The sequence below is a fragment of the Mustela nivalis genome (genome assembly GCF_964662115.1).
Source record: "Mustela nivalis genome assembly, chromosome: 4".
Classification (NCBI taxonomy): domain Eukaryota; kingdom Metazoa; phylum Chordata; class Mammalia; order Carnivora; family Mustelidae; genus Mustela; species Mustela nivalis.
In genome coordinates, this window is record NC_139023.1 from 143296552 (window position 1) to 143323450 (window position 26899).

The 26899-nt window shown below is 37.2% G+C and overlaps 1 protein-coding gene across 1 annotated transcript in view; it reads left to right on the forward strand.

The window, feature by feature from the left end:
- The first annotated feature begins 215 nt into the window (after positions 1 to 215).
- Positions 216 to 26899, forward strand: part of PRMT9 (protein arginine methyltransferase 9) — a 38914-nt gene continuing 12230 nt past the window's right edge. The window contains exons 1-9 of the mRNA XM_082728961.1: positions 216 to 953; positions 3244 to 3392; positions 6716 to 6952; positions 7503 to 7670; positions 10565 to 10667; positions 13088 to 13194; positions 18449 to 18641; positions 20218 to 20401; positions 24124 to 24838. Of these exons, the coding sequence (XP_082585087.1) occupies positions 765 to 953; positions 3244 to 3392; positions 6716 to 6952; positions 7503 to 7670; positions 10565 to 10667; positions 13088 to 13194; positions 18449 to 18641; positions 20218 to 20401; positions 24124 to 24838 (2045 nt within the window). The 5' untranslated portion in view covers positions 216 to 764. The remainder of the gene's footprint in view (positions 954 to 3243; positions 3393 to 6715; positions 6953 to 7502; positions 7671 to 10564; positions 10668 to 13087; positions 13195 to 18448; positions 18642 to 20217; positions 20402 to 24123; positions 24839 to 26899) is intronic.

Below are 26899 nucleotides of genomic sequence, written 5' to 3' on the forward strand. Positions count from 1 at the left end.
CTAAAAAAAAAAAAAGATTGTGATTTAAAGGCCCACCTCATGGGGTTTTGTGAGGGTGATTTAAAATAATGCCTGTGAAAGCCTTTGCTCTAGCACCTCTGAGGTACGTTTGTTGTCTCGGGGTTCTTTGCAGTCTTGCCATTTTGAGATTTGATGAATCAGGACCCAAAGGTCTTAAGCATCACCGGAAACGCCTGACCTTCCTCCTCATAGCCACTCAGGTCCCTCACGGGTAGGTGCTGCTTCGCGTTGACTGGGTCTGCATTGTGAGGTCTAGCAGGCGAAGTCACACACTTCTGGCCGACACGAAAGAAAAAGTTGGGTTTCAGTGCGGAAGAAGAGGGAGAGAAGGAGGAGGGAAGGGGAGAAGAAGGCGAGAGTACCACAGAGGATCAGCGAAGGCACGCTTCGCGCACGCGCACTGGCCGCCCTACGCCACGCTTCCTGCGGGAGGGGGCGGACCGCGACGTGCCCACGTCGGGCGCACTGACGCTCGCTTGGCGTGCGCCGGCGGCCGGTGTCGTTAGTTGCGGGGTTGGGAGTCGCGGTCTGTGGAGCGGGCCTGGCCGGGGGGAGGCGGGGCTTCTGTTTGGCGGAGGTGGGGGGCGCACGGACGCCGCCGAGGCATAACTTTCCTGTACCCGCTCTCGCGCTCTTTTTAAGTCCCTTGGAAGTGTGGCCATCGGGACAGTTTTGTCGTACCGTTTAGCCAAACATCTTCCCTTTGGTTATACAAGCGCAGGTTTCAGGGCGGTAGCTCTGGCATGCCGAACTCGCGGCCCAGGCCCCGTCGGGGTGCCCGGAGTGGCGGCGGGGCAGCCGGGCGGGAGGAGCTGGTGTCGCGGTCCTTACAGAGCGCAGAGCACTGCCTGGGCGCCCAGGACTTCGGCACCGCCTATGCTCACTACCTCCTCGTCCTCAGCCTGGCGCCGGAGCTGAAAGACGACGTGAAGGTGAGGAGGAGGTCCCTTCTTAAACTTGCTGGCAGATCTGTGTTCTTCACGTAAAATAAGTTGGGGGAGGTGGGTGGCTGAGATGGGTGGCAAGAGGTTGCTATTAATATTTACTGTTCCTGCTTGACTTCTCTTTTATTCAGGCCCGCAGTCAGCCCATCAGAAAATCCTGTCGGCTCCATCCTTGAAATATATCTAGAATCTGACCACTTGTCACCACCTTTTCCCCTTACTACCTTGGTTAAAGCCTCAGTCATTGGTTGGCTATTGCGGCAGGCTCCTAACTAGGCTTTCCCGCGTAGGCTGTCCCAACACAGCCTGCGTGAGCATTTCATAACAAGTCAAACGAAGTCACTTCTCGTTTTCAAAACTTCCATTTTAATATAAAGGCTGTATTGCAAATAAGGCCGCAAGGGATCTTCTCCCTCCTCCTGTGTCTAATTCTAGTATCCCTGCCTCAGGACCTTTGCCCCTGGCCCAGCTGTGTGCAGGAGTGTTATGGGTATCTGCAGTTGAATAAAGTTTGGAAGTAGCCTAAAGTTATCATTTGATGATGCATTCTTTAACCTTCAACTACTGGATTGTGATGGTTATTGTTTAAATGCTGAAAAAAATCTTCAGGTTATATTAGAATCCAACTTAAATGATTTCACTTAATTTTGCATTTAGTTTTCAGCCTTAAGCTACTTGCTTTATTTCACCCAGCGTTTCTCAACATTAGCCTTACTGACTTTGTTGATGGCGTGATTCTTTTTCTGGACAGCTGGCCTGTGCATTGTAGAATGTTTAGCAACATTGTTGATTTCCTCTACCTACTAGATGTCAGTAATGTCTAGATGTTTGTGGTTAACATAAATTTATTGTAAATTTCGCGAGCAGCTGGCCCCAAGGAGGAGAAGGTGCTATGTTGAGATACAGTTTGCTCTTATAGGTAGGCAGCAGTAGAATCAACCCAAGTGGTGGTTTCTTTCTTTGTTCCTTAGGTTCCTCCTTTGTCAACCAGTGAGAATACCTTTTTTATAATTGTTTAGTGCACATCAAAAGTATATCTAAAGCCTGTATTTGAATGCCTCATGTTCGGTAGGGTTCAGAAACCACTTTTGTTTCCTGCAGAACAAAGGCAATATTCTTCGTGTAGACTTTAGCAAAAGATCTCTTTAGTCTTATTTTTCACTACTCACTCTATTCCCCATGCCCACACCAAGCTGGTTACCAGTAGATTTCCTGACCCAGTTCATATCATCTGTGCTTTTTAGCCCCTGATACTCTAGACTCTTCTTGCATATTCTTCTCTCTAGTAAACTACATCAGAATTCAGTTACGAGTATCAACTCTTCTGTAAATCTCTGAGGATGATGTAAAATGTGCTCACCATAAAACTGGCATGACTAAAGCCTTCCCTCTTTCTATGGTGTTGTGATGTGGAGAATAGCTGGAGGAGGTGAGATTGGAGCTGGGGACAGTGGGAATGCTGTTACTGTGGTCCAACAAGTATTAGAAGGCCCAGACTATGTTTTAACAGTGGGAATGGAAAGACGGTGACAGACTTAAAGATGTTTGAAACTAACTGCATTGGAGTTAAGGTAGTGTTAAATAAGATGACTCAGTGGTTTGAGATTGGGTGGTATCTTAACCTTATATCCTGTGTGAGAGGAATATAATAGCTTCACTTTAGAGCATTTTGAATTTTTAAAAATTGCGTGTTTAATTTCTCCCAGCAAGTCTTCTGTGAGGACTGGAACAGGATTTATGTTGTTCATTGCTGTGTTTTAGCTCCAGTTCTTTGCATACTGATTGTTCAGGAAATACTTGAGTTGAGCTGAATTTGAGATGGATGAGGGTGCAGTTCCTTGTTGAGATGACTGATGGAAAGTTATGTTTGTGAGTAAGGTTCTAAAGAGGAGAGAGTCTTGATTGGAGATGTAGATGTTGCTTCATCCTTCAATGCATGGGTGATAGTTATTGCATTGGATGGGTGAGAAAGGAGAAGGCAGCCAAAAACAACTCCTAAAACATAGGAGCCCACAAAAGAGAGGTAGGTGGAGAATGTGATATGATAGCTAAGAATGGAGAGAGTTTAGAATGGTCATACTCTCTACTTCTGCATGTTATTGCTACATAGGTGATAAAATTCATTTATGCATTTATTTGGCAAGTTGTCTACTAAAACTAAATAAAATTTAAAGTAATCAGTTAATAGTAGTTAAGTTCTGTTCTCTGTGGAATCATCAGATGCTGTATGTTCTTCATTTATGCTATTGACTAAATTACTGTTTTCTCTTTCAAATAGGAAACTTTTCAGTATACACTGTTTAGATGGGCTGAAGAACTCGATTCTCTCAGTCGAACACAAGACTTACTTGGTTGTTATGAACAAGCTTTGGAACTGTTTCCTGATGATGAAGTGATTTGTAATAGTATGGGGGAGCATCTCTTCAGGTCTGTAGTGATTTTAGTATTACTTGTTAAGAATTACTCTGTATCAGTCTTGATCAGGGATAAATCACATAGTAATTTGAAAAGGAAAGTTTAATATAAAGAATTATTAACTATGACCAGGGATCAGAGTAATGAAGGATTGGCCAGTAAGAAGTAGAGAGAACTCAAAAGAATATAAGAATAGCAAATATAATATGTAATAACAGATTAATTTTAGTGTTATATTTGTGCTACATAATAGCCATTGCCCCAAGAGTTCCCCTCCCTGGGCTAAGATCGGGACCTTGTTGGAGAGGACCAAGGTGTATGTTGCAGGATGGCTGTGGAGTAAGTCACTCTGGTACCTTGCCAGGGAACTTGTGAATCTCTTCTCTGGATCTGGCTGGAAACTTGCCATCAGAAATTCTGTCCATTCTCCATAAAAACTATAGAACTAGGAAAACATGAAAACACCCAGTTTTTGTTTTGGATTTGTTTTATTAAATTTGGTTTTACTTTGTACAAATTATCAGGAGGCTTCTTGTAAGAAACAGCATGCTAATGTCCTGTTCTATATAGTGAGATCATTTTACATGTTCCAGCAATTGTCCTCTAGTATTACTGCTTTGTCCATCCAATCATATTAAGTTTTATTCAATGAAAAGTTCTATAAAGGAAGTATCTTTATCAAAATGTATTAGTCTCAGGGATGTAGCTATATACAGTTTAATAGTCTTAATCAGCATGACTTGAAGAGTGAAATAAGTACTCCTTTAAGAGACAAATATTTGACAGTTTCTAATTGTAGAGTATAATAATAACTGGGAATATGAGGCAGATTTTTCAACTGAGGCTTGTTTGCTCACACTAACAGCTAACCTGATCCTGATACACAGATTCCATCTCTACTAATTAGCAATTACTTGTCCTTTAAATGAAATTTAGCTTAAGAAGATTTTTAAATAACTTGTCACATTAGTTAAAAGTATACATTTTAATTTCAAAATTTTCTTTAGTTCTTCAGTCCATATAAGGGAAGTTATTCTACAGGATTCAGTTATATTTCCAGATAATAGGCAGGTAATGATCATAACATTTAAAAACTAATGTTTAGGATCAATTCAACAGAAAATTGGAGCTCTGTACACTTTTGATGGATCATAATTTGGTTACCTATTGTTTTAAGATATTAGTCTGAGCAGTTACCAATTACTGAGACAATGCTTGTTTGCTTTAGGAAATGTAATTATGCAAAATAATTGAGAATTCAGAACTTGTAAAAGTGTGAATGTGGCTTTTGCGATATAGTTTGTCTTTGTTCTTTACAACAGTGGTTCTTACCTTTTGTCCTTTCTACTTCCCTCATCAAAAACAGTGGGTCCCTCACTCTGCACTAAGAGAATCACGGCTCCAGGAGAAAAAAATTTCTTGAGTAAACGATAGCTTTCCTTTCTTCCTTCCTTCTATTTGTGAAATACAATATGTGTCTGGAAAGTCTCAACTTTACAACCTTGTCCAATAGTCCAATAGCATCAGATTTAAACAAAACATTCAAGTTGCTAATTGGGAAGATATTTCTTCTAAATAAAAAAAGGGTGGTTTTATAGTTTGTTGATACTGACACACGTGTTGGGTCTATCAATATCAGATAGACTTTAATTGAGTGTACCATATATCTTTCAGATTAACATTATGGTTTAAGAAAACTGAATGATGGGGCACCTGGGTGACTAAGTCATTAAGTGTCTGCCTTGGCTCAGGTCCTGGGCTTGAGCCCCACATTGGGCTCCATGCTCAACAAGAAGCCTACTTCTATCTCTCCTACTCCCCCTGCTTGTGTTCCCTTTCTCGTTGTTTTTGTCTCTGTCAAAGAAATAAATCTTAAAAAAAAAAAACAAACCTGAATGATATTTTAAGAATCAAACTTAAGGGAAGCACAAACCCCAGGAAATTATTCGGGGCAGATTTGGCATTGATTCAGCAGATTGTTGATATTTAAACATTCTAAAATACCCATTGCTAGTTTTGTCTCACTGAGTAGTGGTTGTGTAAAATGTGTTTTGTATTGTATTTTGTGTAGTGTCAGTTGTAGAATAAGATAACCTGTCTTCAATATACTTAAAAATAACAAATACTAACCATAAACATTTTTATTTTAACCTTAAACATGAGTGCCAGTCATTTGACATACGGCCATTACCTTTTGTTAGAGTGTAGTTCCCTGTTTGAAGTTCCAGAATGTTTGTTTGTTTGTTTTACATAAACCATATCTAGAATGAATAGTCTCATTTTCAATGCTTAAAAGTTCTCACGAAGAAATGTGAGCGTAAAAGGGTTTTACTAGCCCATGTCTCTTCAATTTGTGGACTACACACTGGGGCAGGTCCACAGATTATCAGTCAGCGACAGGTAAGTATAGTAATTGAGCATAAGTGTTTAGAAATGCATATAGCACTTTGATACTGCTTTAAATCCAAGCATGTGATCAGGGAACTCACTTGTGAAAGAAGATGATGGACCAGTTAGGGTGCTGCTGAAATCTGGTGGGTGAGTTGCATGCTAATCACATGCAATAGAACTGTATTGGTCTACAAATATTTATGTAATCTAAAAAGGGGGAGATGGATTCTTTACTACAGAAAGTTCCAGAAGCCCTATTCTAGATAGTTCAGTAGTTTTCCCGCTTTTATTGTTGATTTGCTCACATCTAATTCAGTTGGAACTTTTGGATGACTCGCCTTTGATTTTTATCAAAGCATTTAGCTTCATGTCCTCAGAAACAGTGGCTCTCTCTTTGCACTTATGTTTATTTTCTATCATATATATTTATTATATTTATATAATATATATTTTATATACTTACATATTAAATATGTTTAATTGAAATATTTAATTATATGTAATTATAATAACAAGTATAACTGATAAAAACTGGTCTGGCTCTTGATAATTCACTCAGTTGCTGTGAGAGAAGGTATACAGTCACACCCCATCCTAGCTTTAGGCATCAGTATGTTTTACACAGGAATGATTTTTAGAAAGCACTGGTTTTCTAGTGAGTTAGTTAAATGCAAGATGACTCGGGGAGCTTCTACTATATTTTAGTACAATAGTAATTTATAGTCAGTTTCCTAGAATGCATAAATACGATAAGCGTTCAGAAAGGAAAAAAAAATGATCAAAGATTATCATCCTTACAAAAGACTTCTCATAAATGATGGTGCTTGTAATGAGTAGGATTTGGGGTGCTGGAGTGATTCTTATGCCTGATAAGTGGCATGAACAAAGGCACAGTAATTGATATCATAATAACCGAACATTTTATCTGTCATTTTTTACTGTAGAATGGGCTTTAGAGATGAAGCAGCTGGCTATTTTCATAAAGCAGTAAAACTAAACCCTGAATTTAATGATGCAAAGGAGAATTTTTATCGTGTTGCAAACTGGTTGGTGGAACGCTGGCACTTTATCATGCTTAATGACACCAAAAGGAATACAGTTTATAATGCAGCAATCCAAAATGCAGTTTCCTTGGGGTCCCAGAGTGTTTTGGACATTGGAGCAGGAACTGGAATACTAAGGTTTGTTGTAATTGTGTTTTAATTATATGCATACACACACACACACACACACAGACACACTAAGGTAAATTAAAGCTTTTTACCAAATATGGAAAATTTAACAGTGGAATTTAAAAATAGAGTTCAATTTATTTCTCATAATCTTATGACTATTCATGTAAACTACTATTATTGTTTTTTTCACTGTAACTACTTTATCAAGCACTGGACACAATAAGAATTTGGGGTTACTATTAAAATTTTGAACAATGCCTTTTAAGAGTACTTTTTGCATTAATATTGTGTTTGAGTCTAATTGTCTAAGTTAAAGCCTGTCGACATTTTTCATCTCAATTATGTCTTCTTAAAAACATGAGTGTCATGATTTATTGTATGATTTGTTTCTTGATAAGAATACTGGTTCATTTTTTTTTTTTAATGTGGAATGAATAATGGTTGTGTTAGTTAAAGAATAAAAGGAAAAAAGCATGTCTAAGCTTAATAATTCCACTAAAATTGAAAAGCTGCAGTGGATTATTTTTTCTTGATGGAACACTTTTACCCCTTGCAGCATGTTTGCTAAAAAAGCTGGAGCACGCTCAGTATATGCTTGTGAGTTATCCAAGACCATGTATGAACTTGCCTGTGATGTAGTGGCAGCAAACAAGATGGAAGCAGGAATCAAACTCTTACATATGAAGTCACTTGATATAGAAATTCCAAAACACATTCCTGAAAGGTATTATATAATTTTTATGTAATATAATTTTATTTTTATAATTTTTTTAAAAATTAAGATGTTTCTGTTTAGAGCTTCTAGCCCAAATAAAAATTCTAAAATCCTTATATTGTAAAAATAGGAATATGGGATCATTTAGCATAAGATGGATTTTCTAAGGTCATATTCTTGATAAAAAATATTTAGAGAGATCTTGGGAAAAAAACTTGTGCTAAGGTATTTACTAAATATACTTGACCTTTAGCAAGTTACTTTTCTTCTGTTAATTTTAGTATTTTGGTTGTGAAAATGGATACTATCTCTTGTGTGGTCAACTATTTAAAAATTGTGGTTAAAAATAATACAAGAGTAGATCTGGCTTGATGGACTTATCATATTTTGTGTTAACCTTGGCTAAAATGAAAGCCGTCAAAGTATTTTGGCCTGGCTCCTTCAAATGCTTTTTTTCATAGGCCTTGGATTTTTAGTATATCATCTCACTTTAATCATTATTGCAAGGGTGATGGAATTTTAGAGCTGGAATGGATTTACAAATCATCTGGTCCAACACTATCATTTTTGAGACAGTTTTCTTTTCTTTTCTTTTTTTTTTTCTAAAGATTTATTTGACAGACAGAGATCACAAGTAGGCAGAGAAGCAGGCAGAGGGCGGGGGAGGGAAGCAGGTACCCTGATGAGCAGAGATCCCAATACGGGGCTCAATCCCAGGATTATGAGATCATGACCTGAGCCCAAGGCAGAGGCTTAACCCACTGAGCCACCCAGGTGCCCCTCTTTTTTTTTTTTTTTTTGGTAATTTGACAGACAGAGATCACAAGTAGGCAGAGAGGCAGGCAGAGAGAGGTGGGGGTGGGGGGAGAAGCAGGCTCCCTGCTGAACAGAGAGCCTGATGCGGAACTCGATCCCAGGACCCTGGGATCATGACCTGAGCAGAAGGCAATGGCTTAATCCACTTAGCCACCCAAGAGCCTTGAGACAGTTTTCTTAATGTAGCACTTTCTTTAATACCTCTCCTGGGTGGTCTGTCTTCTCATCTTACTTAAATTCAATTTATATTGAAAGAGGACTTTTATACTCTGTTGTCATTTGGACTGTGATTTTTAAAAGTCTTCTTCCATATGTATAATAATATTTGTTTACTTAATAATTACACTTTCCAATGGACTTAGCATTGATTTTTATGGAAGAAGTCTTATTAACTTGTTGAAGCAGAGAGACACATTTTGTAGAAATAAACAGTGTCCTGAATTATCGTAATCCATTCAGGCTACCATTACAAAATAACCACAGACTAGATAGCTTAAACAACAAACATTTACTTTTTCACAGTTCTGGAAGCTAGAAGTCCATGATCAAGGGTGCTGGCAAATTTGGTTTCTGGTGAGAGCTCTCTTCCTAGCTTACAGAGAGTTGCATTCCTGCCCTTTCCTCTGTACATGTGAGGAGAAAGAGAGATCACCTGTGTCTTTTCCACTCTATAAGGATACCAGCTCTGTCACATTGGGGCCCTACCCTTATGACTTCATTTAACTTTAATTTTAATCTCCTAAAGACCATAGCTCCAAATGTAGTCACTTGGGAGTTAGGGCTTCAATTTATGAATTTTGGTGGCATGAATCAGTTACCTTAATTTAACCTTCATTTCTTTCACAGATAGTGTTATAGAAGGACCTGTGGGTTTTGAATTAGGAGATAGGGATTCCAATACTAACTCTGTTTTAATTTATTTTGACCTTGAGCAAATCTAGAGATTTCAAGATACTAGATTAGATGATTGAGATACCTTCCACGTTTTAAATGTATGCAACCATCAATACTGAAAATTTTTTGTAATTAAATAGTATTGGGTTTAGGCACTTTGATGGATACCAAAGTTTCTTTTTCTTTCTTTCTTTCTTTTTTTTTAAAAGATTTTATTTATTTATTTGACAGAGATCACAAGTAGGCAGAGAGGCAGGCAGAGAGAGAAGGGGAAGCAGGCTCCCTGTGGAGCAGAGAGCCTGATGCGGGGCTCGATCCCAGGACTCTAGGATCATGACCTGAGCCGAAGGCAGAGGCTTTAACCCACTGAGCCACCCAGGTGCCCCATACCAAAGTTGTTTCTGTCCTCAAGGCACCTATAATCTAGAGAGGAAGATAAAGAATATTCATGAAACTTTTCTTTATCTTTTAATTACATAAATAAATGTTATTGGCAGTAAGTGCTAAAGAAGTTCAGAGAAGGGAGAAAGTATTTTTATGTGTCTTTGGGTGAAATTTTCTAGAAAGAATGGTCAGAAGATCCCAACTCTGTGGACTTAAGCTTTTGTGAAAACTCACAGGGAGTAGGTAAAGCAAAAGAAGCAACAAGAGAGCTACAGTGAATGTGTAAGAGGTAAACATGGATAATGAAGGGAGAGAAAGGATTTTGAGAGGGAGGTCTTCTCAGGTCCATTACATGTTATTTGTAGATTAAGGAAAATTATAACTGAGAAAGATTACTCATCTTTATAAGTAGGGGAGCTGTTTACGATAGAGAATATTTTTATAGAGTGTTGGGGATAAAAATCCATTTACTCACCAAGAAAAAGGGGACTGGTAAAGATAATGGGTATGAAGTACTCTTAAGAATTTAGGCAGTGAAAGAATCATCTGAAGAGGCCCCAGGGTCATGTGAAGGTTGTATGTCTCCCTGCCCCCAGAGGGTGCCAGTGGAGAACAGAGGAGCCTGTGGAACAGTAGAGTCAAGTTCCTTAAGATCTGAGGGTAGATACTAAAAAAGTAAAATGTAGTAGAACATTTTATATGTGAACTGTTTCTATAATATATTTTTCCTTTGTTCTCTCGGCTTTGACATCTTTACTTAAATAGCATGATATTTTACTTACATATATCTTTAAAAAATCGTTCTATAGAGTGTCCCTAGTTGTAACAGAAACTGTCGATGCAGGTTTATTTGGAGAAGGAATTGTGGAGAGTTTGATTCATGCATGGGAGCATTTACTTTTGCAGCCAAAGGTAAGCAGCATGAAAACACTTAAATTTGATTAAGAACTCATTATTTCAGTAGGTATTTATTGAGCCCCTTTGTGTACTGTATATTTTATACTGTACAGTATAAAATACATTCTCCTATCAAGGTTTATACTATATAGTTGGGAAGAAATCCATGCAAAAACTAGTTTAATCATGTAATGTAATATATACTTGTGTACCTCCATGAGGTAGATAGGCCATAAAAAGACTCCAGGAAGGAATTCATAGTAATTGAGGCTACACTGTGGGACAACTATTGTGGAATTCTTGAGTAGGATTGAGAAAGGGAAGTACTTTCAGTCTCAATAGCCCTCACTGCTTGGATTTTTGGCAAACTATCAAAGGGGAGTGTAGCAATAACTGATTTGGTGTGGTTTTAAGGTACCAATTGATTGGACAGGACTAACTCTTAAAATTGCCTGTGTTTTGCAATGAATTTCTCTAAGGTGGCCCATGAGTTATAGATTTAGTTTTTATAATATGTAATGTGAATGAAAGTCTTTTAACATGTCATGAGAATTTACTATTTACAGAAAGTGATTTGAATTTAAAATACCTAATTAAAGGCTGAAAAGAAGAACAGTTGGTCTTTCAAATAGGTAGTAGTGATTTTGGTTTCTCAGTCATACCCAACAGTTTTTGTTGTGTATAGATTTATAGCTACCCTCCTCTTCCTATTTGTTGAAAAAAAACATGTATACATATATACATATACAAACACACATATATAGCAATGAAAGTGAAATAAATCTTTAAAATAAAATTAGTATTAACATGGCATCACATTCATTGTTTTTCATTTTTTAAATTTACTATGTTTTTATTTAAGTATACTGAACGTACAGTGTTATATTAGTTTCAGGGGTACAGCATACTAATAATTCAGCAGTTCTGTACATTACTCAGCGTTCATCACAATAAGTGTACTCTTAATCCTTGTCACCTATTTCACCCATCCCCGTATCCACCTCCTTCCTCGTAACCATCAGTTTGTTCTCTCCATTTAAGTGGTTTTTTTGTTTATCTCTGTTTTGTTGATGTTTATTTCTTTCTTAAATTCCACATATGAGTGAAATCATATGGTGTTTCTCTTTCTCGGACTTATTTCACTTAGCATTATGTCCTCTAGATCCATCTGTATACTTGCTAATGGCAAAATTTCATTCTCTTTTATGGCTGAGTAATATTCAAGCTTTTTATTGAGGTATGACTGACATACAACATTATAGTAGTTTCAGGTATAGAATGTAATGATTTAAAATTTGTATATCTTGTGAAATGATCTCCACAATAAGGCTAGTAAACAAAAGAAGCTTTTCAATTTCAGTTTTTTTTTAAGATTTCATTTTTAAGCAATGTGGGGCTCGAACTCACAACCCTGAGATCAAAAATTGCATGCTTTACCAACTAAGCCAGCTAGGCATCCCCCAAAGAAACGTTTTAATTAAAAAAAATTTTTTTTATAAGATTTTGTTTATTCTATTTTAGGAGGGGGAAGTGAGCAGGGGGAGTGGCAGAGGGAGAAGGAGAGAGAGAATGTCAGGGAGACTCAGCTCAGCGTGGAGCCCAGTGTGGGGCTCTGTCTCATGACCCTGAGGTCATGACCTGAGCTGAAACCAAGAGTCAGACATGTAACCCACTGAACCACCAGGTGCCCCATAAGAAACTTTTTAAAGATTTTGGGGCGCCTGGGTGGCTCAGTGGGTTAAAGCCTCTGCCTTCGGCTCAGATCATGATTCTAGGGTCCTGGGGCTCTCTGCCTGGCGGGGAGCATGCTTCCTCCTCTCTCTGCCTGCTTCTCTGCCTACTTGTGATCTCCGTCTGTCAAATAAATAAAAAAAATCTTAAAAAAACATTTTATTTATTCACTTATTTATTTGAGTGACAGGGATAGCATGTGCAAATAGGGGGAGGCGCAGAGGGAGGAGAGGATTGTGTGGAGTCTGAACCAGGGCTTGATGTCATGATCCTGCAATCATGACCTGAGCTAAAACCAAGAGTCAGATGCTTAACCCAGATGTCCCCACCAAAAAAACCTTATTTATTTATTCATTTTTATTTTATTTTATTTTTTTAAAGATTTTATTTATTTGTTCGACAGAGAAGAGGAAAGCACAGGCCAGGGGAGCAGCAGGCAGAGGGAGAAGCAGGTCCCAGCTGAGCAGGGAGCCCAGTTAGGGGCTCAATACCAGGAGACCCAAGCTGAAGACAGTTGCTTAACCAAATGAACCACCCAGGCACTCCTAAAAAAACTTCTGAAAGAAAAAAGTACCTTAACTTGTTTATCCTTACCTGTTGATTTTAAAGTTTTTTTTCTTAATAATTTTCTTTCTCATAATCATGCACACATATTTTTACATACATGAATATAACTGAATATAATTTTTATTGTTATATTTTAGAGCAGAGGTGAACATGGTAATTGCGAAAAGTATGGGAAAGTTATACCAGCAAGTGCTGTCATATTTGGGATGGCAGTAGAATGTGCAGAGATAAGAAGACATCATAGGTAAGTGGTTACTTAAATAGTAAATACTAGAAAACATTAATTTTAAAGAGTAAACTGTACTTGAAAGTTTATTTAGTGAATATTTATTTGGATGAGAATTTGTAGTTTTGTGACCTTTAAATTCATGATGTGTGTTCTAGTCTTAATTCCCTGTTTACCTTTTTCTTACTTTCCTTTAAAGTGTAACTCTAGGGATGCCTGCATGGCTCAGTTGGTTAAGCATCTGCCTTCTTCTCAGGTCATGATCCCAGGGTCCTGAGATTGAGCCCCACTCCACAGGGAGCCTGCTTCTCCTTCTGTTTGCTGCTCCCCCTGCTTGTGCACACATGCTTGCTCACTCTCAAAAAAAAAAAATCTTCAAAAAAAAAATAAAGTAGAACTCTAGAACTAAAATCAGCTTTTAGTTTCTTAGTGGAAAATTAATTTTGATACAACTTAGTATTTTTTTTTATTTGTGGTAGATTAAAGAGGCCCCCTTCAATAACTTAATAGTAGTAAAGGTAACATAAAAATATTTTAAGACATAGTGATGAGTAAAAGAAGAAAATAAAAATTATCCTAAACTCTTCACTGTTAGATAGCTACTTCTCATCTTTGTTGTATACTCTTCCTTACTTTTCTGTACATGTTACAGGGTGATAAGGAAGTAAAATAGTTATTGGTAGGGCATAGGGCACCAACCAGACAGTCAGTGGCCTTAATGAATAGATTGGCTGAATTAGTGTGCTGGTTGAGTGTCTGTTCTGTGTAAGTAAAGGTGTGTGTATATCAATTTAATTTTGTTTCAGAAGTTTCATTGAGTATGTTTGCTTTTTCTTTGTGAGCCTCTTCATGTTAATAGATATGCTTCATGATTTTTTAAAACCAATTTCCTTTCGTTCTGAGTTTAGAATTTTTAGGTGCTTCTACTGTTTTCATATAAGAACAAGGGTAAATATCTTCGTACTTAGAACTTGTCTTTATTATTTTCTTGGGATAAATTTCTTAATAAAGAATTGAGTTACATAAAATCTTATTTAAAAAAAAATTTAAAAAAGATTTTACTTATTTGACAGAGAGAAATCACAAATAGAGAGGCAGGCAGAGCGGGGGTGGGGGATGCAGGCTCCCTGCTGAGCAGAGAGCCTGATGTGGGGCTCCATCCTAGGACCCTGAGATCATGACCTGAGCCAAAGGCAGAGGCTTAACCCACTGAGCCACCCAGGCACCCCGAGTTACATAAAATCTTAAAAAAAAAAAAAAGAATTGAGTTAAAAGGTATGTATATTTTTCAGTTTATGGAGACACATTGCTGAGTTGCCCACCAGAAAAGCTAGGTTGTGTGTTGCTGAGATTTCTTGCTATAACATGATTCTAAATTCTTTGCCATAAATAGTTTCTCTTTATATTTTATAGTTAAGTCACTAAAATTGTTTGCCTAAGTCAAATAGAAATTGACTGGTGTCTACTATTTTGAAAAAGGATCCCTTTATCATTGATTCATTTACGTAGCAAATAAGGGTCTGACTATACAACAGAAGCACCAGCAGTTTTTGTAAACATAAAAATGCCACACATTTTGTTTGAGTAGGTCTGGGTGGGTGAGACTGGTATTTATTTTTCATGAAGCTCAGTAGTGTGGGTTGAGGACCATGAAGAAAGGTGCTGAAAGATAAAGAGGTGAGTGCTACCATTTTATCTGGTAGAAACAATTTTTTTTTTTTTAGGATTTTATTTATTTATTCATCTGAGAGCAAGAGAGAGCGTCAAAGGGAGTACAAGTGGTGGTGGGGGGCAGAGAGAGAGGGAAACGGAATCCCAAGCAGACTTCACACTGAGAGTAGAGCTCATTGTGGGCTCTGTTCCATGGCCCTGAGATCATGAACTGAGCTGAAACCAAGAGTTGGATGGTCAACCAGCTTAGGCACCTAGGCAACCCTGGTAGAAACAATTTTAACTACTGTTATAAAAATCACTGTTTGGAACCTAAGTAATTGAATCTTATGCTTATTTGAACAAGCAAATTTTTTAAGAATAGCCAAGAAAAGTGAGAAATTTGCCTTATTAGATACAAACCTCTAGAAATAAAAAACACTGATGTAGAAATTGAAAAACTGATCAGTGGAACAAAATAAATACAGACCTTGGGGGGGTACCTGGGTGGCTCAGTGGGTTAAGCCTCTGCCTTTGGCTCAGGTCATGATCTCAGGGTCCTGGGATCGAGCCCCGCATCGGGCTCTCTGCTCAGCAGGGAGCCTGCTTCCTCCTCTCTCTCTGCCTGCCTCTCTGCCTACTTGTGATCTCTGTCAAATAAATAAATAAAATCTTTAAATAAATACAGACCTTGGAATTTATAGGAATTTAGTAATGATACAGATGTGGTATTTCAGATCAGCAGAGAAAGGATGAATGGAGATAGAGATATTTTTCATATAGGGAAAAACATTAGGTTCTTACTTTAATTCAAGATGAATTAAATATCTAAGTGTAGAAAATTCATTGAGTGATGACGGCTTTCCAAAGGAAAACATAGGATAGAGTCTCAAAGCCATAGAAGAGTGACAAATTTGACCACTTTAAAAAAATTTTAATATATCTCGTGAAAGCATGTGTAAATAAAGTTAAAAGACAGTTGGCAGGCTGAGATAAAAACTTGGACTTTTACAACAAAGCATTAATATACTTAAAATTGTGAATCAGAGAAATGGAAATTAAGTCAATATGACATTTTTTTGAGTAATTATATTAGCATTAAAAATGATAATATCCTGTTTTCTCACAGGTATGGGGAAAACGTATACACTGTTAGTATAACATTTTAGTAGCTCTATTTGGCATTATCTAAGAAAACTAAAGATCTGTATAGTCCGTGACCTAGTATTTCCATTTCTGGTAAGCTGCCCTGATAAACATACTTACATGTGTGTACAGAGATGTGTGTACAGGGGTGCTTAATGTAATGCTGTAATTGGGGAAAAAACTATCTAAAGGTTTATTAATAAGAAAATATTTCAATAATTATTATTATTATTATTATTAATTTTATTTTATTTTTATTTTTTTATCAGTAATTTTTGATAAAACATTTGCCTAGTACAGTACTATGCAAATGTCATAAAGAATTACTTAAGGTACATATACAGACATGGAAAAAAGTTCATGATACACTATTAAGTGAAGAAGACAAGGTATAACCATGGGATCAGTGAGCATACCTGACACTAGGTCTTGGTTTCTAAATTCCATTCCTTGTCAAAGGGAACTAACTATAGCTCCTTGGATAAATGGCTGCTTCCAGGATTAGGGTAGGACAGATTCAAGATGACTCTGAAACATTTTGCGTTGGAAATTAAGGAAGTACTAAAAAAAAATTATAGGCCATTAAAAGGACATAAAAGCATGTTTGGAAGAGTCTCCCACTGGCCAAATCTGAGAGAATTTAAGCACCAAATATATATATACATAAGGGCATTTACAAATTAAAGCCCATTGAATAAAATAAGAATCCTTAAGTTCCTACTTATAATAAATAGATTAATAAATTCATAAATGGGGACAAAAGGACAGTTATTTGCAGCAGGAGAATGTTGACTAATAATAAAACAAATGTTGCAAAATTATTGTTTGCAATCCCCATGTAAAGATGGGAGCAAAAATTATGAATGGATCAAATCAAAGGGGGGAAAATTTAATGAAGGTCAAGATATTTGTAAGTTTAAAAGTATCTTCTCACAAATAATTTGTTACAAAAGGAAAAATGTTGATTACACAGGGAAAAAAGCACATAGCATGTTAACCAAGTGATCAAAATTAACATTACCAGTAAGATTCTTCTAAATCTGATACTTTGAGGATATATCACTTATGTAATATTACACCCAAAATGTATATAACATATACATAATTATGAAAAAAACCTCTCTTTGCTGTTCCGCCTGCAGAGGGAAGGGGAGGAGCAGACTCCTTGTTAAGCAGGGAGCCCAATGTGGGGCTCGATCCCAGGACCCTGAGATCATGAGCCGAAGGCAGACACTTAACTGACTGAGCCACTCAGGTGTCCCTGGAGTATTTATTTCTCATAAAATGGTGTGGCTAAAATGTACATGAAATGGTTTTTTTTTTTTTCCCCAGTGTAGATTTTAATTGACATCAGAACACTGTTAAAACAAGTGCATAAACCATAAATTCATGATTTCATGAATTTTCATGACATTGATACACTTGTGTAACCAATGATCAGATCAAGATCCAGAACACCACCACCCCAGAAGGTCCCCAGGAAGAAACCCCTTCCAGTTACGGGTTTCCTGTCCCCCATTAGAGTAGCCACTATCCTGACTTCTGACACCATAGATTATTTTGACTGTTTTGAATTTCGTACAACTGGGATCATACAGAGTAAGTTTTTTTTGTGCCTGACTTCTTTTTTTCAACATCCCTGTTCACGGGTGTATAGTTTGCGCTTTCTCATTCATGTATAGTATACCAGTGGATGAATATACCCAAACTTTTGCTTTTACTGATGATGGATATTTAGGTGATATCTAGTTCCTTGATTATTGGAAATAGTACATCTGTAAGCATTCTTGAGCATTCTTTTGGTGATTGTGTGTATGAATTTTTGTTGGCTTATTCCCAGAAGTAGGAAAGCCGAATACCTTGAGGTTCCTATATTAGGAGTGAATCTAGAATGGTTATGTTCAGCTTAAGTAGGTACTGTGAAAAGTCCTCCAAAGTGATCTTACTAATTTTATACTCCTGCCAATAGTGTATGAGATGGTATCATCACCAACTCTTGGTATTGACTTTTTCCCAGTTCTAGTGGTTGTGTAGGTGTTAACTTCATTTCCCTGGTGACTAATGCATGCTTATTGGCAATATGTTCTTTTGTGAAGTGTCCGTTTACGTCTTTTGCCCATTTTTTCTTAAGCTGTAGACATTTGAAGGTTTATTTTGGATATGAGCCCTTTTTTGAATAGATGTTTTATAAATTGCTTCTACTCAATGTGCCTTTGTACTTTTTTAAAGCTGAGTAGCTTTTGATGAAAAGAGTTTTTTAATTTTATTATAGACCTATTTGTCATTTGTTTTGCTTTATAGTTAGTGATTGTATATGTAATTGTGTTTAAACTTCTGTCAGTAAAGTGACTTCATTTTTATGTTTATTTTTTCTGGATTCAGTATTAGATGGTGTTACTTGATTCTATAACAAAAAACAAAACAAAGAAAAGAAAACATCTTTCTCCCTTCCCCTTCTCATTTTCCCTTCTACCAGGGTGGGTACTAAGAATGTTGCTGGGATCTGTTTACCAACAAACGTGAAATTTCAGAGTCCAGCTTGTTCTTCTGTAGATACTGAAGAGACAGTTGAACCATATACAACTGAAAAGATGAGTCGAGTTCCTGGCGGGTATTTGGCTTTGACAGAGTGCTTTGAAATTATGAGAGTAGATTTCAACAATCTTCAGGTAAAAAAAAAAAAAAAAAAGAAAAGAAGAAGTTCACTTATAATTTTTGAGCATTAAATTTCAAGCATTCTTTAAAGTAATACATAGGACAGTCTTATTTTATGAATTTACATGGGATTCTACTTACTACATATAAGGAAAATGAGTTAATTATAATCAGTATTTTCTCCTGAAATTATGTACTTACTTTAAATACATAGGAAAAAAAAATCCCTAAGGTTTGTTGGGAATGTATAATGTGACAGTTGCTTTCACATGTGTTCTTAGATGGTTTTTACAACAGTGTTGCAAGTAGTTAAGATTATCCTTGTGCTATATAGGTGAGGGAATTGTTTCTTACATTAATTTTCCCCAAATTATGCAGGTGTGAATGCAAGAGTTATAACCTAGAGCTTTCTGACTTTCTCAATGTCATGCTGCCATTTTAGCTTAACCGTATTCCTTGAAAAGAACAGTAACCCAGATCTCTAGATTGTATCTGTATCAGGGTGATCACCCAAATCAGTTGCCCAGAAATGAGAGGTTCCCAAGACATGGGACTTTTAGTTTTAGACTCGGACAGTCTTGGGCAAACCAGGACAAGTTGGTCCCTATGTCTCTATCTGTGTATGTATTGGTGGGTGGTGGGCAGATGTGCTGCATAAAGAAAATGCCCAAGGAAATTGCGAAAGGTTACACAGAGTCCTTCCTTCTCTGAAGATCATTAAGGTTAGATGAGATGTGTCTGGGGACAGAAGACTTTGTGAGGGCCATTATAGCCTGTGATCTTTACAATTCATAAATTTAATATAATTTAATCCCCTACTAATTGTTACTAGGTTCTTCTTAAGGTGGTTTGGAGCTGTATTAACACTTTGACATTACTTACTGAAGCTGAGCTTCAAGACCATTTCATTTCTGATGTAACTGTTACAGTAGGGAACAATATAGTTATAGTTGCTAAATACTCCAAAGCTGTTGTTTTCTTATTTTGAGCTTTTCTTATGATAATTTTTCTTTGCCACAGTTTAAAAGAAAACAACACTTTAGTTAGGCTTTAATTTGGAAGTAGTATTTACTTGTTTAACACTTTCAAGTAATAAAGAAGAAAAGAAACAGTGTATGTCTTCCTTTTTAAAATCTAGGTCCTATTTTCCCCAGACCACGAGTTTGAGGTACATATTTTCAGACCTGCTTTTCTATTCTTCTAAACACACACACACACACGCACACTTTTTAAAAATAAAATCCCTGTTTGTTTGCCACTTGCTGCCTTCATTCAACAGTACATCATGAACTTCTTTCTTTTTCCTTTTTTTTTCTTGTCATGGACTTCTTTCTACATCAGTATTATGTATCTGCCTCATTGTTTTTAATAGTTACACAGTATTCTACAATGATAGATGGGAGCTTTTCATCCAGTATGCCTCAAGTGGCTATGGGTGTATAAGGATATTTATTGATTTTCCTAAGGATGCTGGGCAGATGTGAGAATTTACAGAAATGGAAAGTGGTATGATATTGGTGATATGATATATACATATTAAATATATATTAAATATATAAAATGTTTTCATTCCTTTTGTATTTTTGTCAGGAATTAAAAAGTCTTGCAACTAAGAAACCTGGTAAAATTGGTATTCCTGTTATTAAAGAAGGCATACTAGATGCTGTTGTGGTTTGGTTTGTACTCCAGCTTGATGATGAACATAGTTTATCCACAAGTCCTAATGAGGAAACATGTTGGGAACAAGCTGTCTACCCTGCACATGACCTTGCAGGTATATCTTATCTAATTGTTGTTTGTTTGCTTTTTAAAATCTTGTTGCTTTAGTCCTGTAAGCATTTGAATTAGTGTAAAAAAATTTACTTTGAATAAGAAATTTCCAGTCAAGGGAGATTGGTTAAATTTTTTAGGACTTACTTTTTATTGTTTTGAAAAAGATTTTATTTATGTGAGAGAGAAGAGAGCATTCAGGCTTGAGCAGGGGCAGGGATAGAGGGAGAAGCAAGCTCCCTGCTGAGCAGGGAGCCCATGCAGGGCTCAATCCCAGGACATTGTGATCATGATAGATCATAGCGGAAGACAGCTGCTTAACAGGTTTGAGCCACCCAGGTGCCCCAGAACTTTCTTTTTTAAAAAAGTAGTTTTAAATAATTAATACATGTTTTAAGAAGAGAAATTAAAATGTAATTGCTGTATACCACTCAAAAATACCTATCATTGGGGTCCTGGGGTGGTTCAGTTGATTGAGTATCCAACTCTCAATTTTGGCTGGGGTCATGGTCTCGGGTCCTGAGATTGAACCCTGTGTAGCGCTCTGTGCTTAGCAGGAAGTCGACTTGGGATTCTCTCCTTCTCCTCTCCCATTGCTCGTATGCATGTTCTCTCAAATAAATAAATAAATCTTTTAAAAGTGTGATTTCTTTAGCTCAGATTACTCTGGTTATCCGTAGATAAGAGAAATGCTAGTCTGTTTGTTATAGAACAGTGAAAAAGTACTAGGGTAGGAGTTCTTGCTGCTTGTAGAATCTGTGGAGCCCCAGGTGATAAAAGTACGTGCGAGCGCGCACGCACACACACACACACACAGAACAAAATTTTGCAGTTTTAGAGGGTTTATAAATTCACAGACTTCCCTAGAGAAGTCTGTTAAAGATATTTTTTGTATAGAATTTTTTTTACCAGCAGTATGGTGGATTTCAATATAGTTTACATAAGTTGTATTACATAGAAAAATTCTACCTTTTTTAAGTGGGGGCAGGTAATAAGTTTCTATTTTTGTGTAGTTTTCCTAGTCAGGGATCTATTTTGGCAAGATCGTTACATCTTGGAATGAGTATAGTTTTGTGGCTAGTATGGTGTTTTTGGAGCCAATCAGGTAGACTTGGATTCAGGTCTTGGCACTGCTGCTTACCGACTTCCTGGCTGACTTGCTGACTATGTCTGAGAGCTTTTATTATTTGATATACAAAAATAGGATGATGCTGCCTACCTTGCAGGATTGTTGTAGGGATTTTAAGAAATAATGGACAAGCATGCCTGGGTAGCTCAGTCAGTTAAGTATCTGCCTTTGGCTCAGGTCATGATCCCAGAGTCCTGGGATCGAGCCCCAAGTTGGGCTACCTGCTCAGAGGGGAGCCTGCTTTTCCCTCTCCCTTTGCCCCTCCCCCTGCTTGTGTTTCTTCTCTCACTGTCTCTCTGTCAATTAAATAAATAAAATATTAAAAAAAAAAAAAAAGTGTCTGCCTTCGGCTCTGGTCATGATCCTGGGGTCTTGGCATTGAGTCTGGCATTGGGCTTCTTGCCTGGCAGGGAGTCTGCTTCTCACACTGCCTGCCGCTCTACCGGCTTGTGATCTTTCTTTCTCTGTGACAATAAATAAATAAAATGTATCTTTAAAAAAAAAAATAATAATGGACGTAAAATGCATATCAGCCACATAGCATCTGGTACTCAGTTAGTAGCATTTTTTATTTGAGTTTATTAAAAATTTTAATTCCAGTATAGTATATGGTATTATACTAGTTTCAGATAATCATTGTAATAATTGAGTAATTCTCTACATTACTCAGTGTTCATCATAAATACACTCTTAATCCTCTTCTCCTGTTTCACCCATCCATCTGCCCCCACCCTTGGTAACCACCAGTTTGTTCTGTATAGTTGAGTCTGTTTTTTCATTTGTCTCTTTCTTTGTTCATTTATTTTTCTTAAATTCCACATGTGAATGTACTATGGTATTTGTCCGTTTCTGACTGACTTATTTCACTTAGCATTATGCTCTCTAGATCCATCCATTGTTGCAAGTGCAAGATTTCATTCTTTTTTATGGCTGAGTAATATTCTATCTATATACCACATCTTTTGGAAACATTTTTAAAGTTCCAGTTAACATACAGTGTATTTATTAGTTTCAGGTGTACAATATAGTGATTCAGTACTTCCATATACCACTGCTCATCACTTGCTCATCACAGCAAGTGCACTCCTTAATCCCCATATCCCCATCACCTGTTTAACTCATCCCCACACTCTCCCTTCTATACCACATCTTCTCTATCCATTCATCTATCATTGGACACTTGGGCTGTTTCTGTACCTTGGCGATTGTAAATAAGGCTGCTATGAACGTAGGCATTAGTGTTGAATTAGTGTTTCCATATTCTTTTTGGTATTCATTTTCATTATTCATTCTCATATTCCACTACCCAGTAGTGGAATTACTGGGTCCTATGGTAATTACAGTAGTTGTGTTTTTGATTTATTGAGGAACTTCCATACTATTTTCCACAGTACTCCCACCAACAGTGCATAAGGGTTCCTTTGTCTCTACATTGTTGCCTACACTTCTTGTTTCTTGTGTTTTTGGTTTTAGCCATTCTGACAGGTTTGAGGTTATACCTCATTGTGGTTTTGATTTGTATTTCCATGATGATGAGTGATTTTGATCATCTTTTCATGTGTTATTTTTTATTCTTTCTAATAGTTAGAAACGGGCTTTCTGCCTTTGGATGGGCTTTCTTCTTTTAATCTTTCCTAGGGAAAGGACATTTTATTTTTTATCTATTTAAGTTTATTTATTTTTAAAAAGATTTTATTTATTTATTTGACAGAGAGAGATCACAAGTAGGCAGAGAGGCAGGCAGAGAGAGAGAGGGGGGGAAATGGGCTCCCTGCTGAGCAGAGAGCCCAATGTGGGGCTCAGTCCCAGGACACTGAGATCATGACCTGAGCCAAAGGCAGAGGCTTAACCCACTGAGCCACCCAGGCACCCCGGGAAAGGACATTTTAAATGTGTAAACAAGAATAACCTATATTTGCAACTGGTTCTAAAGCTGATAAGAAGGAATTGTGATTATACATTTACATTTAAATTTTTACCGAGTTTGAAAGCTCACGGATAAGAGCATGTTATAGTCTTTATTGTAGGACTTAATCCTTCCTTATATTATCAAATTCTTAAACATTCAAGTGTCTAAATATTTATAGTTAGAAATATATTCTATTAAATCCTGCCTTGTTCTTCTGGAAATTTCTTAGAGAAAAGAATATCCCTTTAAGCTAAGGTGAGGGTTTGATTATTGACCCCTTTCATTTATCTTTGTTATTGTTGGCTTCATTACTGAAGAAGATTAAGAGTCCCCTGGAACCCTTCCCCCACCCCCCTAATATGGAGATGATGATAGCTAGTGATTGCACTAAAAGCGCTATAGTACTACCGGTTGGAGTCTAATAGTAGAGATCTTGAATCTAATCTCTCTGTTATGCTATAAGTTAATTGTCTTCAAATTTAAGTTTTTGGCTAAGAAAGCTGGAGCGATTTTTCCTGGTTTTTGTAGGAAATGAATGAATTAATTCACTTAATTCTATTAAATCAATAGATGTAAACTTTCCTATAGTGATTTCAGAATAGGGGAAGGTGGGGGAGTTTGTATGATCCTCAGACTTATAAATATATTCATCAATTACAATTGTTTTCTTTCTTACTATTTTATGGAGACTACCGGATAAAACGTGGGGACCATGTGATGATGGAAGTGTCTTGTCAAGATTGTTACTTAAGAATCCAGAATATCAGTGTTTTTGGTCCAGAATGTGAATTGGATACTGGAAAAAATTTTACCAAAAATAAAGACTTGCTCACGTTAGGAAGTGAGGCTGAACTCTGTAGTGCCCTGGCTAACCTTCAGACCAGTAAACCAGATTCTGTGGAGCAGACATGTGTATTGGAATCCACAGAAATTGCTTTGCTTAATAACAGCGTCTATCATGAAGGCTTTAAGATGGCAATGAAAAAAGTATTGTCTTCATTGACTCCAGAGAAACTGTGTCAGGCCATGGATACTCAGTGTCAGAATGAGATGAGCTGTGGAAGTGAAGAGAGTAATTCTCAAGAGATTGTTCCTGAACCTTTCTATGTGTTAGATGTGTCTGAAGGCTTCTCTATTCTGCCCATAATTGCTGGCACACTTGGGCAGGTTAAACCTTACAGTTCTGTGGAAAAAGACCAGCATCGTATCACTCTGGACCTCATATCTGAAGCCAATCACTTTCCTAAAGAAACACTTGAGTTTTGGTTAAGGCATGTGGAAGATGAATCTTCTGTGTTGCAAAGGCCAAAATCAGACAAGTTGTGGAGTATAATCATATTGGATGTCATTGAGCCATCTGGGCTCATTCAGCAGGAAATAATGGAAAAAGCAGCAATATCCAGGTAAAACACAAAATATAATTTTTGGTTTTTGAGCTTAAATTCATGTAAATTCTTTTATTCTTTAATGGCGTAGTTGTACAAATGAGTCATGATCACGTATGTTCCTTAAACATTGCTTTTCAGGATATGTGACATTATCCCTTTCTCTTTGTGTGCATGTCAGTACTCATTTTTTTTCATCTAAAGGATATCCTTCTCTATAGGTGTGAAGGAGAGAGCCTGCTTTGGGATTGGACTGCCTGTATATAGTATAGAGAATTAAGTAGAGGTTTATAAGAACAGAAAAGATATTCAGGGTAAATAAGGAAAAAATAAAATCTCATCTTTATGATATAAGAAATATCTCTAATGGGGCACCTGGGTGGCTCAGTCAGTAAAGTGTCTGCCTTTGGCTCAGGTCATGACCCCAGGGTTCTGGGATCGAGTTCCAAGTCGGGCTCCTTGCTCAGTGGGGAGCTGGCTTCTCCCTCTTCTTCCATCTCATGCTCTCTCTAGCTGTCTCTGTCATTATCTTTGTTTCTCTCTCTCAAATAAATAAATAAATAAAATCTTAAAAAATACCTTTAAGAAACATATAGTACACATTTGATGGTATATTGGTAGAGTGAAGTGCTTCTTATAAACAAGTCCCAGTCCTCTTAGGTCTTAAAATCTTTATTTTATAATACAGTTTTCTCTCCAAGGTATTTTCCCTTCAGTGTTGGTTGGTGGAGGCAAAAATTGACCCCATATTTAATATTGAAAGCAAATTCAATTAAGCTTCACAGTCCTTTAGATGTGCTGCTCAGATCTGAGTGCCTATTGGCCATTTGTATATCTTCTTTGGGAAAATGTCTCTAAAGGTTCTCTGCCAATTTTTGAGTCAGATTTTTTTTTTTAAATTGAGTTTTAGGAATTCTCTGTGTATCTGGATATTAATTGCTTATCAGATAATTGACATATTTTCTCCCATTCTGTGGGTTGGTTGCCTTTTTACTTTTGAGAGTGTCTTTTGATATGCAGAAATTTAATTTTTTGATACAGTCCACTTTGTTTTTTGTTTTACTTTTGTTGCCTGTTTTTGGTGTCATTTCCAAGAAATTATTGTCAAATGCTATGGTCTAAAGCTATTCTCTTATGTTTTCTTTTAAAGGTATTTATAGTTTTAGGTCTTATATTTAGATCTTTGATCCATTTTGATTTAATTTTTGTACATGGCATACAGCTAGGGCCCAGCTTCAGTCTTTTGAGTATGGTTATCATATTAGTAGAAAAGATATCCATTCCATATTGAATGGTCTTTTTTTTTTAAGATTTTATTTATTTATTTGACAGAGAGAGAGAGAGTGAGGGCAGAAGTAAGCAGAGGGGCAGGCAGGGAGAGGGAGAAGCAGGCTCTCCACTGAGCAGGGAGCCCCATGTGGGGCTCCATCCAGGGCCCTGGGATCATGACTTGAGCCAAAGGCAGTCGCTTAACCGACTGAGCCACCCAGGCGCCCCTCACATTGAATGGTCTTGACAGCCTTGGCAAAAACTATTTTAGCATATATGTAAAGATTTATTTCTGAAGTCTTTAGTTCCATTTCATTGATCTGCATATCTGGTCTTTATGCCACTACCATCCTATTCTTTATAATAAGCTTTATAATTAGTGTGTTTTTAAGCAGCTAAGCCTTTTTTTTGTTGTTGTGATGGTAAAAAAAACAACATTAAAATTATTATCTTAACCATTTTAAAACAATATTTTATTTATTCATTAGAGAGAACATGGTAGGGGAGCAGTGGGAGAGGGAGAAGCAGACTCCCCACTGAGCAGGGGACCAGATGCAGGCGGCTTAAACCCAGGACCTGAGCCAAAGGCAGATACTTAACTGACTGAGCCACCAAGGCATTCCTAGGTGGAAAAATCATAAAACCATCATAACCATTAAAAATCATTTAATGATTGGGGCGCCTGGGTGGCACAGTGGTTAAAGCCTCTGCCTTCGGCTCAGGTCATGATCCCAGGGTCTTGGGATCGAGCCTCGCATCGGGCTCTCTGCTTCGCAGGGAGCCTGCTTCCTCCTCTCTCTCTGCCTGCCT